The 14732-nt window shown below is 42.4% G+C and overlaps 1 protein-coding gene across 2 annotated transcripts in view; it reads left to right on the top strand.

Annotated features, from left to right (window-relative positions):
- Positions 1 to 14732, top strand: part of TTC39A (tetratricopeptide repeat domain 39A) — a 668968-nt gene that overhangs the window by 515096 nt on the left and 139140 nt on the right. For both annotated transcript variants that reach the window (XM_086952421.1, XM_086952420.1), the window contains exon 4: positions 9385 to 9461. In XM_086952421.1, coding sequence (XP_086808547.1) covers positions 9385 to 9461 — 77 coding nt within the window. The remainder of the gene's footprint in view (positions 1 to 9384; positions 9462 to 14732) is intronic.

Genomic DNA, 14732 nt, shown 5'->3' with positions numbered 1-14732 from the left:
TGTAATTAGAATTTAAGCCACCTACTGAACGGAAGATGTTATTCGCTTCACAAAAAATGCTTTGACAGGCTTTATCAGTACAACATAATGTCACTTGCAACGTGTCTGACTTAAAATAAAAAAGTGTAAAAGTGTAAAAAGTGTATTGTGCTGAATATAGGATGCATGTGTGTTAAAAAGTATATATAGGCATAGTGCCGTTACAGCCATTAGCAGATCTTGATGTCAAAAAGTTAGAATATCTGAGATGTTACGTATAGTGGTGGGAGTACCTATGCTGTAAGTTAAATAACTACAAGCATGTATGAAAGTCTTCGCTAGAGTTATGACCATTCGGTGTCTTTGTATCTAACCGAATAATGTACTTGGTCTCTAACTTTCGGAGTTTAGCCTCTCGGTTCCCCCATCGTCTCGAGCTGGGGATTGTCAATCCGGAAGTATTTTAGGTTGTCTAAATTGTTGTTGTGACTTTCCCTGAAATGGCTAGCCACAGGGTATGTCTCATCCGAGTTGGTGATTGCCCTCATGTGTTGCAATATTCTCTTGTGGGCCTGCAACTTGGTGCTACCCACATATTGCAACCCACAAGAGCACTCCAACACATATATCACAAACCTAGTGCAGCCAGTTAGAAATGTGTTGATTTTAATCAGTTCTATTTGAAAAGGGACACTGTAGTCAGTTTTGTTGAGCCCATATTGGCATGCTCTGCAGTTGTTACATTTATGAAAACCACTGCGTTTATTTAGGCAATTGACACTAGGTTTAATTTCTGGGCTACTTTTAACAAGGGCATCTCTCATGGATCCTCCTTTCCTAAATGCGATATTGGGATATCAAGGAAGATCTTTACCTATTATGGGGTCATTGCATACTACCATCCAACTTTTGTCAATTATTTTACGCAGAGCTTTGTGTTGCTTCTTGTATGTTAGTAATAGTCTTGTCTCCTGCTTCTGTATGTTGGTGGTCTTGACTACTTCCGGGATCCTACTAGATGTTAATATCTGTCTGTCCTGGTTGATAGCTTTTTTGATAGTAATGTCTATAGTTTTATCACTGTAATCTCTGACTAGAAAGCGTTGTTTACTTTGTTCTTGTGCATATCTCAAGTCTAAATCTATGCTGCAAATCTGTCTAATTCTCAACATCTCTCCATATGGTATACTGTGGATGAGATGTTGAGGATGATGGCTGGTAGCGTGTAATACACTATTGCCTGCGGTGTCTTTGCGGTGTAGCTTGGTTTCAATTTGTTGATTGTGTATAAAGACCTCGACGTCTAAAACGTTAACCAAAATGCTGACTGATTGTGGCTGTGAAGCGTAAGTTTAAGTTGTTAACATTGATCGCTTTTATAAAATCACATGCCATTGTTTCAGTCCCCCGCCAGATAATAAATAAATAAATCATCTATATACCTGAGCCAGGCAACCACGTGATTGTTCATTACATCACTATGGTTTCTTTTTAGTATCTTTTCCTCCCACCAACCCATGTGGAGGCAAGAGTGGCTGGAAGAAAAACAAGCCCCCATAGCTACTCCTCTAGTTTGTATATATATATATAATATATACACTGAAAAAAACAAAGGTTACAGGGCCGATATACTTAGGAGTTAGCATTTAAAAATGCTTAGAAATTCACTAAAAAAACAAAGGTTGCAGGGGCATTATGGTTAAGGGCAGATTTTACCCGTACAAAACCAGAGAAATTCAGCCGTTCTAGTTGGCTGAGTTTACCATAACTTGCGCCCGGGCGATGCACTGCTTATGACCTCACATATTACATCACTCATGACATGGTCAGTGACATCAGTGATGACATCTCAAATGACATCGGAGATGACATCATCCAGTGACTGAGTGTTTTTAAAAAGTTTGAGTGTTAGATATATATACCAAGGTGTATTGGTGAATCAGTGGGTGTATTCGTGTCTGTATGGATGACTTAGTGGGTGTGTGACTGACTGTATAAGGTAGTGATTAGGTGTCTCAGTGAATGTATGGATGAGTGACTGGTTGTGTAAAGGAGGCCAATTGCTTTCATCACTTTTGCCCCGGGTAGGTGGTGGTCCCCGGGGCCTAGGGGAGACCATAGGGCCTCCCCCACTTAGAAAAAAATGAAAAGTGCGTACCCCGGAAGGTGGCAGTCCCCGGGGCAGCAGGGCGGGGGCATGACCCCCTACATTTGTATCTATTAGCAACGGGGAGGATGCGGCCCCTGGGGCTACGTAGCCCCCCCCACATTTCAATCAATTAGCCCCACGGAGGTAGCGGTCCCCGGGGCCCGCATTATTTAATTGCCACTGGGACCTGGCCCAACAGGGGCCTAATTAAAAGAAGCCCAGCAACCTGTGCTTCATTTTTTAAAGGTTTTCGGCAGTATTCACGGATCCAACGTAACTCCCATTTAAATAAAATAATTTGGGACCCATCCAAGAGGCTTAGGGGGTCAGGATATTTCTACCCTGACCCTTTTTCTTTAAAAAAAAATTGTTTTCTTCTCATTCAGTTGAATCGAGTCACAAGATGGTTGCCAATGCTTCCTGGTTTGAAGTGTTGACAGCCAATCAGATCTCTGGCACAAGATCGGGAGGGTTTGTGGATCCACCGCGCCCACATCTGTAAATCTGAGAAATTTTTAACTTTCTCAGAAACTACTGAATGGATTTACACCATTTATTAAAAACTGCTTTCTGGACCAAGAGATACCTTTTTGCCAAATATGGTATAATTCAGTTCAGCAGTTTGGGCTGTAGCCGGATCACTGTTTCAAAACAGCAGCTGAAGTGAGCGTCAAATTAGTTTTGAAAATGTCATTAAGTTCGTCAAACGACGCCAAAGATATAGGCACAGAAATAGCTTTTTTTTGTCAAAAATATGTTTATTAGCATTTTATCACAGATTACAATGCAAACTGACAAATAGTGCATCTGGATAAGCGTAGAAGGCGTGGCATCTTAAGAAGATCAAAAAGTGATATACGTAACTAGCTGTATACCCCCCGTATCCCAAGAAACCTAAAGGAGTAAGTACAGTTTCTTCAAAAGCAAGGGCGGGGAGTAGGCCTACCCAAGGTAAAACATACCATTCTGCCGCCTTTCTTTTGTGACGTTGTTAACCCAAAACCTTCCAACGAGGAAGGTGTCCGTCAGAGGAAGAAAGTCTCCACAAAATAACTCCCAGGAATTAAGAAATACCAAAGGACCCCCCACACCCAACCGAGTACTGGTGGCGGCTATCCAACTACAGCAAGGTTTCAAATCATGGTGTCAAGTCGGTTAAAATTTAAAAAGATGCATATCTCTGACTGATGTAGGGCAGACTGCTAACGGTAATACACTTGTAAAGAAGGCAACCAATGGCCCACAGCTATATTCAAAGTTCTTATAATCCTCTCTGAATATATCCGCCATCCTTTCAAGGCACAGCAATTTCCAGAGTCTGGGTTCTGCCAGAGAGGAAGGAGGTGGTCCAGTCCAGAGCCTTGTCTTTGATCCCAGCGTCGTGGAGGCGTGTGCGTAGGGTGCGGTGGCAGACTGCGTCGAAGGCGGCTGACATGTCCAGGAGGATAAGGGCCGGGGTTTCCCCGTTGTCCAGCAGGGCCCTGATGTCATCGGTGGCGGGGATGAAGGCAGTTTCGGTGCTGTGGTTGCTGCGGAAGCCGGACTGGGATGGGTCCAGGATGCAGTTCTCCTCGAGGAAGCGGGTCAGTTGTCTATTGACTGTCTTCTCAATGACCTTCGCCGGGAACAGGGAGATGGTCCGGAAGTTTTTGAGGTCCTTGCGATCAGCCTTGGTTTTTTTGAGTAAGGCGCTGATCTCAGCGTGCTTCCAGCTCTTCTGGAAGGTTGCTGTCTCGAAGGAGATGTTGATGGCTTTCCGAAGATGGGGCGCGATGGTAGTGCTGGCTTCGTTGAAGATATGTTGTGGGCATGGGTCTGACGGAGATCCAGAATGGATGGTGTTCATGACTTTGATGGTGTCGTTGTCGGTTGCCATAGTGGTCGGAATAGGGTACACCAACATATCTTTCATTTGTGTGAGAATTTCCTCCTAGAAAGGTCGTATCACAGGACAGTCCCACCAAATATGTTGGAAATCACCTAGAGGTCCACAGCCCCTCTAACAAATATCAAATGAATTAGGGAATATTTTATTGATCTTAGTGGGGTACATGTACCAGTCCATCATAGTTTTTAGGTGGGACTTCTGTAGCTCTATGGAATGATTGAATTTCGTGATGCAGAAATAGCTCTTTAATAGAAATCAAGTCCTACCTCCAACTACTTACTGGCGACTGCCAGTAGGAAACGTATATATATATCTTTCCAAGGTTCATCTGGATCCACTAGCAAAGTTGTGAGTGCTACTAGGCTCTAATAATAGGCGTAAAGAGTCTCAGAAACATTACTTGGTATATTGCACAATTGTTGCTGATTCACCACAATCAAATTAGTTGGTGAGGGGATGGCCAGGATCAGAGCCCTGGGTTCACTGGCCAAGAGGTCCGTTAGTCAATAAACATTGGATTACTTATTTTTGTAATACAAAAACAGATCATGGTCAATACTTGAGAAGCTTTTAAGAAATTCTTATAAGGTTATGTATATATTTTGCTCTAGGTATTCATTTTGAAAGCAGTTTTAAGAAAGCCTCTTTTCCTGTTTGTAGCAAGAGTTGAAAGCATGAAGCGAGCTGCATTGCTCATATAAATAAGATCACGTCACCTTACTATCTGACATGAGAATGAAAAAGGCCCATGGAAAGACCAATAGGCCTGCGTCTGTTGGGAATGTGATGAAAGTCCCTCTCCAAACCAGAGGAACACACACACCTGAACTGACTGGTTCTTTGCTTCGTAGCATCTCTGCGGATTATTCATTGAATGCTGTAGCAGTACCTTATCCTCATGCAAATGTGCGACATGCATCTAAACCTTATTCTGAATTTCCAGTCATGGTAGCTTGTGTATTATCAGACAAGGCAAGGAAGGTTTAGGTGCAGATGTCAATAATCCTGAAAAATTGAAAAGGTCTCTCATTGAATGAGCAAGTGTAATCAGTATCCATTATACACCACTCATGTTGAAACTAGATTAGTGGGGCATTTTTGCATATTACATGTAATGTTTTAGTGCACTCTAGCTTTTGTATACCTAAATTGTTGTCCTCTTTCCAATATCCTGTGAACAATTGTGTAATGGGCACTGTAAAAGTTGAGAAAGAAAGCTCTATCCTTTTTGTGCAATAAATAAATCATATTAATATTAGGGTGATCAATGAATACTGGTGTTTTAAATTTTGAACAATCGTGCATGATACATTTAGAAAGGTTTGCAAGCAAAGACCATAGCGCTTTGAGATTTCTTCAAACATTAATCAGCAGGTTCCATTTTTCTTATGAATTAGGTTTTTATAACATCTGTTAAAAAGATGTTAACATTATATTTGCAGATATCCTAAAAACAAATCCTAGTATTGTAATAATGTCAGACTTGTATGTTCTCTTTAGTCGCACATCTCTAGCATGTATTCATCCAAAGATTTTAAGTTTAGCAGGTTGTTAGTAAATTCTGTCCATGGCTTACACATGCCGAATATCTAGATTTAAGATTTGATGCATTGCATTTATAAATTTAAAGTATTGCTTTTTAATCTCACCATTTGCAACGACCCCATCGCATAAGAAAGAGTGCTTTATGCAAATCAATCCTGTTCGTACCACTATTCTCCGATCCTACTTCCATTTTGTTCTAGAAATTAATTCAGTGTCCATATGTGAAAGAATCTTGACTGGTGACAAAAATATCCAAATTGGATAATCTGTGTGTGCTTATTGTTTACCATGTAGATCCTTTGGTTTATCCAATCCCTGTTGCTGTTGTGAAACCCTGAGGTCTATCTGGATATAGCTTTAGCACATGTGGAAAAAAAATGGCCACTGTTGTTCTTGTGAAAATTTAGCAATCCTTGCGAGAGTTCACGCAAGATCTAGCAGGTGGGTAATCTTTGGTTTACCTTCCTGTTTCACCAGGGATATTTTAAAATTAAGACTGCCATACTTTTACACTACATACCTAATTATCATGGAACCACTTATCATTCTCTGTCAAAATAAATACATCTAAAGTATCAAACGAATACTTCTCCATTTGGCTACCAGTTGTGAAAAGTTATATTCATGAAAGTCTTCAGCCGTGGTTGTGTCAGCAAAGGTTCCTTTCATAATATATGGCATATTTGCAGAGGTAGACTCGTCAGTTCCTCAATATTCCTCAGGAAGAAAGTATGTAAATGAGAGAGGATTGGGTATGAGTGAATAAGCAATTTTCAAAACAAGGCAATCGAATGGAAGTGCCAAATTATTCTATAATTGACAAAACAATGGTGGATTTAAATAGAGATAATTGGATCCTTGAACTGTATCTAAATGCTTATGTCCACCAACTTACGAAGCATCAAGACTTGTATGACTTCACAGCATTGAGATGATGGGCTGCCAAGATATAAATGAGTGAGTTTTGTTGTATTGTTAGCTATCGATGATATTCAGAATGTCATTAGACTTGTGTAGCTTCATAAGTATGACTGATGGCATCCTTGTCTATGTCATAACCCAAAGAGTGCATCAAGTGCGACTAACCATTTTGCCCATGGATGAATGGTAGTTCTTTGAATGTACCCTAGAGTCATTTTGGTATATTTTTATAGCAGACAGAGTGCTACCAGACCAGACCCAGTTATATTAACAAGATCTAAAAGCTGCTTCCATGCTTTTCAAAGTTGAGAAACGTTCTGTTCTGGAATTAGTGTCTTGCTGTGGGAGGCTTATATTACATTTGTAAACATTCTCATAGCCATTTATGCTTCCTACAGTGCAGTGTAATGTAATGAAGCTTGACCCTAAAACACAAATTCCAGGCCAGCTTGCATGCACTGTTCGGTGATATGTCTGTGGCCTGTTTTGACCCACAATCAATCAATCAATCAGGATTTATATAGCACTGCCAATCACCCGGTACAGTATCCAGGTGCTTGCAGGTCTCGGAAGGTTCATTCGAACAGCCAGGTCTTGAGGGCTCTTCTGAATTCAAGATGTGAGGCGATGGTCCGAAGCTGCATGGGAGACTATTCCAGGTTTTTGCTGCGATGTAGGAGAAGGCGTGTCCTCCACCTCTGTTTCTGTGGATGTGGGGCATGTGGGCGAGTGATAGGGAAGTGGAGAATAGGTTTCTTGACGGTTGGTGGACGTTGAGGTGGTGGTTAATGTAGGCAGGTTCTTGGACCCACAAAGAAGTATGGAGCGCTGATTAGCAATGACAGTGCAACATTACGGCTAGGAACAGTGGCTGCCAGTGCCCTATTCTAATAGGGCCCTTACTTTCACAGCGTGTACTTTGGTGGGTAAATTACTGACTTTGAAATTTGTAGATCTGTTCCTGCCTTTAGCATATGACCTAAAATTGTGTAGTTCTGGACAAATCACTTAATCCCCTGTGCCTCAAATGTATTGTAAGAATGGTCAACATAAAGGAATTGTGTAATGTTAAAAGATACATAATGAAGATATATAAAATTACACATTATGTATTGTCTCTTGAATCATCTCCCATGCTTCCTTTAATGTACAGTGCTGTTACTCTTTAGGTACATTGATGCTACATAAATACTAATACATAAATTCTTATTATTGTTCTGAAAGATCATAATCCATATTTTGCCCTTATCCAGTAGGATCATATAATAATCAATGTAATAAAAAACTATAAATGATCTTGACAAAACAGCTGTTAAAGGACCAGTGTCATTATAATAGACAAACTGAAAACCAGACGTTCACCAGTTATGGTGAGATATGTGAGCAAACCCTCCATTGCACATCTCATGACCGCACATATGAATTTCAGATGATATCTTGAATCACAGAAATCAGTGATCTCACATGTCACTTCACGTCATATTTCACTCTTGACACTATTGATGACATTGGTTTTGACCAGTAGCCTCTGGGTATAGGACCTGTCATTGGGCTACATTCTGTGCCCCATCTTCTTACTCCTGAGTCCACAGGGCAAGGGTTTGGACTTCTGTGGTGCTCTTCAGGCTTGGGAGCAGGGAGTAGCTGAAACCTGACCTCCAATCCCCAAACCCCACAGGGCTAGATCTCCAGATGAGCACATTGTACTCTGGTTGCATGGTGTGGCCTTCGGTTATCCCAAGAGCCAGGGCATGGCCTTTTGCCGAGCCAAACGAGCTCTGGACATGGCATGTGGCTAAGCTGTACACACAGACCCGTACATCCTGTGTTGGATTTCTGTTCCCTCTGCAGTACGTCCATAAGTAGCTTTCAGACATACGTGTGTAATAAAGGCTTTTCAGCTGTGCATAGTAAATTGTGAAGAGGCTTGCAAACCAGTTCAGAAACTTTGTTTTTCAAATCATCTTTTTCTTTTAGAAAAATACATTTTAGTTCCTCATGGATTTGCTATTGTGCCTCCTAGTTTTTTCGCATGTGTTCAGTTTTATTACTATTCATACTTATTGATGAACCTTTCAAATTACTTATAGAGTAAAAGTTGCTCCACCAATTAAATTATAATTTATAAATTACATTTGAGTTAATTAATCTTTTAAGCATCCCAGTGATCCAGATAGACCGACAGACATTGTCTGACTCAATTTTGGCAAAAACTGTTGCATGGATTTGCACCAAACTAAATAAGGTATTTAAGTTGGGGTATTCTGGATCTTCATGTTATATAATTCTCCCCAGTGGTCTTTGTGATAACAAAAAACTTCAGATAGGAATGTCAGTGGTCTTTGTGTAGCAAAAACACCTGATGCAAATATTTGGAATCTGCCCCTGCAATAATGCCTCTTCCCCCATGACTGGTAAGCATTGCACTCTATGATTGGTAATATGTCTGGTGGTCCATGGGGATACTGGATCTCACTTGAGTTCTCCCCTCAGTATAAAACATCTCGAAAGCCTGTCCCCTGACCATGTATTAGAAGGTGCCGTAATACGACATATGTCGTTACCCCCAAATTCACCCGTTAAAGATTGGCAGCAGTTAAAATCTTTTTAAAAAAATTACGAACGATTTTCCGCAGTGGCAATGTTTGGGGCCTTGTTGGGGATATCTGTAGACTACAAGTTGCTGAGCAAAAGTGTCTCACTGAAGATAAGGAATTATGTTAACCAGTTTTGTTCTGTATCACTCCCACATAGTAACACACAAACAACTGGGAAATAAGGGATATCCCCTGTCCTTGTTATTATGTGGTACAAATAATTGAGCCCTTGCATCAGTGTCTACATCTGCCACGTATCTACCGCTATGATTGTGTTATAACTCACAACGTCTTCTTTTCTCTAGGTATAGAAAAAAGTCTACAGTAGCAGATTCTTTCAACAGTTTGGTACGCGGCCAAAGTCTTGAACAGTTTACTGAAGGTACGTATCCTATACAAGGGGGTTTCACTTCAAATCTTTATTTTGTCTAATGGGGGTTCTCTGTGGTGATGCTTAACTGGAGGTATGACTTATTTCTAATGGGGTTTCTATCTGGTGGGTGTTCACTGGAGTTATGCGTTCTATCTAATTGGGTGTTGCCGAAGGTGTGTGATCTATCCAATGGGTTTTCATTGAAGGTATGGAGTCTATCCAATGAGATTTCACTGGAGCCATTTATTCTACCTAATGGGCTTTCACTAAATGTAATCCCTATCTAATGAGATTTCAATTAATATATGTATCGAGACCAGGTGGTTTTGTTGAATGTATGCATTCCATCCAATGGAGTTTCACTGAAGGTACACATTCCGTCCCTGGTTTTTCTCCTAGGTATTGCTCCTTTTGTATTTTCTTGCTGAAAAAAAGAACCTTAAACTTTCTTATGAGCAGTCGACATGTGTGCAGTGGCATGATCTAGCAAGGGAGCTTGAGTGTCTTAAACATGGATCAAAAATGTGTACCTTTGAAGAAACATAGCCCTGAGTCCATTCCTAGCTGAATCCCGAGGACAGAGTTGTACACCTTTTGAAATAGTAAAATGGTTGCCGCGTTCCTGTCTATTGGTACCACTGGCCTCCATTTACAGCTCTTGTCTGTGCCAAAGTGCCTTGAGATAGATCAACATACTAAACAGTTTCCCACCCTACTGTTCAACCAGTGCCCTTATGGGCCTTCTGCCACTCTGGCCTTTTCCTGGTGGGCTGCAGTTTAGGGGGCTGCATGTAGAGCTTGATCAGTACCACTGTTGGACTGGCATGTTGGGCAGTCTGCCACTTCCAGATGGGCCAGCTAGAAAGTTCCAGTATATGGGCCATATCTTCGGTCCCATGGTGGGCCATTTCTTCGGTCTCATGGTCCTTCATTTCTTCGGTCCCATGGTCCTTGACGGACGGACACATCCATCCGTGTCTAACTTCACTTTTACTGCACTGTGCCTTGAGTGCAAGGTTAGTTCAGCAAGAGGTATTTATTTTCCGTCCATCAGTGCTCGGAGCACATATGGTGCTCTCAACTGGGCTGGGCTGCTCCCTGTCAATGATTAAAACTTGTGCTAATAAGATACAGTATCCTGTTCCGTGGCTGTGCTTGCTCTATTGATCCAGTTTACCTTCTGAGGAATGTCATCAGTAGGAAATCAATCAGAAGTCAAGGACTTTTCCAATTAGTCACTGTTTCGGCACCCCACCGCGCATGGAAATGCGATTTCTTTCTGTCCGTCAGCTTGTTTCAAAATGGTGGATTTCAGACAAATTTTCCATAACATAATCACAAGTCCGCGTGAATTTGATCGAGAACTGCATCTACCAGAATGCATTAGGAGAACAGGTGTAGGCGGACTGACGGTCTACTCCTCCCCTCCACTGGTTAAAAAGCCAATCATGTTTTTAACCCTTTGTCCCCCTAGCATTTCATTACATTATATAACAACAGTGATATGTTACAATATAATATTTTCATTTGCCCTCTTAGTCTGGGAGCTTTGGGACACCATGAACTGTTTGGAAATATTTTATGTTGTGTCCGATGCATACACCATTGCTTTACCTCCTGGCGTGAGCATTTCTGTGCCTGTCTAAAAGCTTCTAGGTAAATATGTGATGATATCGACCCCTCTGAGTTTGTATTCTGGATTCTATGGCCAGTATTACCTTTGAAAGTAAAAACATATGTACTTGTTGCTTGTATATACGTTATACAAGGAATATAACAGTTTTTTACCGTTAATATTGTCTTTAATCATACGTTGTCTTCTCCTGGCATAGAAACATAGGGTCATATGTATGGAAGGGTTTCACCCATTCCGTAACAATGGTAAAATGTGTTCGTACATATGGACCACAGGCTCCGCTGGCGCTTTGCATCTGGTTCAGCGTGCTCAGTCTTGCAGTACGCAGTTTCGGGTATCAGCAAAGCTCATGACTTTGGGAATTGTGAGAAGTTTGTGGGACAATGAAACGAAGAACAGTACCTCAAGGGGCAACACTGCATCCGTATCTGACCACGCCATGCCCACATTAAGGAGAGTGTCTCGTTAATCAGCATATACCTTTACTCACAAGCTACAATAGCAACCATCCTTCAGTCCTGGCTGGCAATGCAGGTAGCATATTTCACAGATTCTGTTTCTCAATTTGGGACCTCCGAGGCCACTATACTGATGGTTGTGGAAGGGAGGAGTGGGAGGGAGCAGTTGAAGGATGAAGGAGTGCAGGCCAGGAGCTGCAGTTGCTTGTCAGTGACCTTGAAGAGTCCTTCATACATGCAGCTTTGGGAAAGCTCTTACATTAGGGCCCGAATAGGATTCATTTGGATTTAGGTGATGGAACCTAAATCACTAGGAATAATGTTAATGACCAGTCCCCGCTCCCTAATCCAGGTACAACGTATTAATCACAATGGCATGGAGAATCACTTTGTGGATTCCTGCATGGAATTCCATATGGATGAAGTGGGAGTGGGGGGTGGTGAGGGAAAGGCACGGTGGGGTGCAGGGGAGGGAGGCTGTGGGCTGGCAGGGGCATGTGCATTTAATGCTCCCTTATGCCGTAGAGGGGGGTCAGGCGGGGGCCTAATATTCTTCCTTTCCAAACCTGGGATAAAATTGGCCAGATTTTCTGGCCAGCAAAATCTGGCTCAATATTTCAGCACCTGGGGATTCTGGGTGTGGGATCTGGTAGATCGGTATCTCAGGTGAGGATACCGCTCCGCCTGTGTCGTAATCGGGCCCTTTGAGTACCATCACCTGCCTCTATCTGGCTTACTCTGAGAGATGTCCATGGTTTCTGGGTAAGAAATGCTGTTTGAGTTCACCATCATCCCTTCCTGAGCTGAAGAGCTGGGGGTTAAAGAGGTGAACCTCAAGGTATGCAGCGCCCAGGTGACCCATTAGGGTTCCACATGATGGCAGCAATGAGGTATCCGATCTGCTGTCCCTGAATTACAGAGGATTTTTGGATTGGACTGTCCAAAATGAAGAATGGTGAATGGTGTGTAAATGTGGTTGAGAGCTGCCACAGTAAGCATAGATCCAGTCATAGTGAGAGGCTAGGCAAGGTCCAGATGAAAGCCTATGAACACTGAATACTGTATTTCAGTCACTACTAAATAAACTCTGCATTTGAAAGTAGAGGACAGAACCGTTTTAGCGGTACCGTGTACGTGTCTGACCTCTAGGTGTGGTTGGCAACTGCAGTATAAAAAGTGTTGTCTCGGTTATGTGCATGTCCATGTTTGAGTGTCTCCTGTCACACTTTGGCAAAGAGCAGGTGACCACTGCCACCGCTGGGTAGTTGAGTGGAAGCATGACACCTCGGCTCGCCAATACACACGTTTTTTTTCTTTGTTTTTTGTGGTTTCCACTTCTAATCCCTTGGCTGAGCAAGCAATGCGTGCTCTCTCTATATTGTCGCTCTTGGTGTCGGGCTTTTTCTCAGAGCCTGAATTTGTTCACACCCCCTATGAGTGTTTACATTGAGACGGCATCTTTACCCCGTAACCAGGATGCTGGTACATGGTATTCAAGGTAACTTCTTCTCTTCTTGACTCTTCTGAGTAATTTGGGTGAGCAGAGAAGGTTTCATAGGAGGTGATGTGAAGGCTCAGTCAGATCCCATGTACCACAAATATTACACATAATCAAATATACGTGTCTACCCGTCTTATTAGGTGAAAAGAACTAACACTTCACTAAACTTCTAGGACTGTAGAAAATGATGAATGACCTTTAATCTCAAATCTCAACCATTCCAGACATTTTGTTGAAAAAAGCTTTTGAGGTAGGGTACTGTTGTCAAGTTTGAAGATCGGCCAGGTTATTGTTATTGTGGTTTCTTTCAGTGCTGGTCTTGCCACAAGAAGTAATAGCACACTCTTATATTATCAGAGCTCAGTACCTTGTCTCAATGTCAAAGTCTGAAGGCACACCTGTGGGAACTCACTATCGAGCCTCTCAAATAAGGCTTAACTATTTGGTTAATTTGAGAAACAAACATGTCTCAATCAAGCATGTTAAATGTTGTTGGTTCTTCCTCACTCCCAGTCTCTGCCCCAGGGTGAGGTTAACTATAGGCTAAAGTCAACAAGATGTTGGATGGAGTGCTGAAACTTTTCAACCACTCACCCCCAGTCAAGAGATCTGGGTTGAATCAATCGTTCTTTTGCTCACTATGCCACACCTGTTTGGACCCAGCCATATGCAAATCAGTCTTGACCCTGCTCCTCATGGGAACTGCCAGGTTACATCCTTCCTGTACCAGAAACAAGCATCCTGGAACCTGTTTCGGGGTGTCACCCCTCATCAGCCAGACTAGCTTGAAACCAGTGGCACAGCAAGCAAGGGACCCATGTCTGGGCATAGCCATGGACAATTAGGGCTAGCATAGCAAACAAGATGATGGACTGAGTGCTTTGCATTTGTCACCCGAGTGGGTACGGGAATGTGCCCAAACATAGCTCCCATGCTCACCATGCCATTGGATTCAAGCTAGCCTGGTTGATGAGGGATGAAACCCCGAACCCGGTCACAGGATGCTTGTTTCCAGTCCAGCAGTTAGAGCTGGGCTGTTCCCAGGAGGAGCAGGGTCAAGACTGATTTGCATATGGCTGGGATTAAACTAGAATGGCATGGTGGGCAGAAAAAAAACCCAATGGATTTAGGTCCAGAACTCTGTACTGAGGGTGAATGTTTGACATTGTTCAGCATTCTGTCGATCAATTGTTCTTTTTGCATTTGTCACCCTGAGTGGTACAGGTATTTTCAGTTGTGGGCCCCGTGCTCTCCATGCCACTGGGTTCAAGCTAGCCTGGCTGATGAAGGATGATAGCCCAAAACTGGTCCCAGAATGCTGGTTCTCAGTCCAGGGAGGTCCTGTCCTAGCAGTTCGGGCTGGACTGTTCCCACAAGGAGCAGGGTCAAGATTGATTTGCATATGGCAGGAGGAGCATGGTCAAGACTGATTTGCATATGGCTGGGTTTAAACTGGAATGGCATGGTGTGCAAAAAAACTAATAGATTTAGGCCCAGATGTCTGTACTGGCGTGACTGTATTGTTCAGCATTCTGTCCACCAATTGTTCTTTTTGTCTTAACTATAGGCTACCTTGACCTATATCTTGGGAATTATCTGTCATCTTTGATAATCTCCAAGAGATGTATAGGTGACCCCACAGCTTAAATCTGTGTAGATTTGTGACCAGTGAGCAATGTACGAAA

The sequence above is a fragment of the Lissotriton vulgaris genome, chromosome 1_1 (genome assembly GCF_964263255.1).
Source record: "Lissotriton vulgaris chromosome 1_1, aLisVul1.2, whole genome shotgun sequence".
NCBI classification, from domain to species: Eukaryota; Metazoa; Chordata; class Amphibia; order Caudata; family Salamandridae; genus Lissotriton; species Lissotriton vulgaris.
This window is presented reverse-complemented; position numbering and strand designations above follow the sequence as displayed.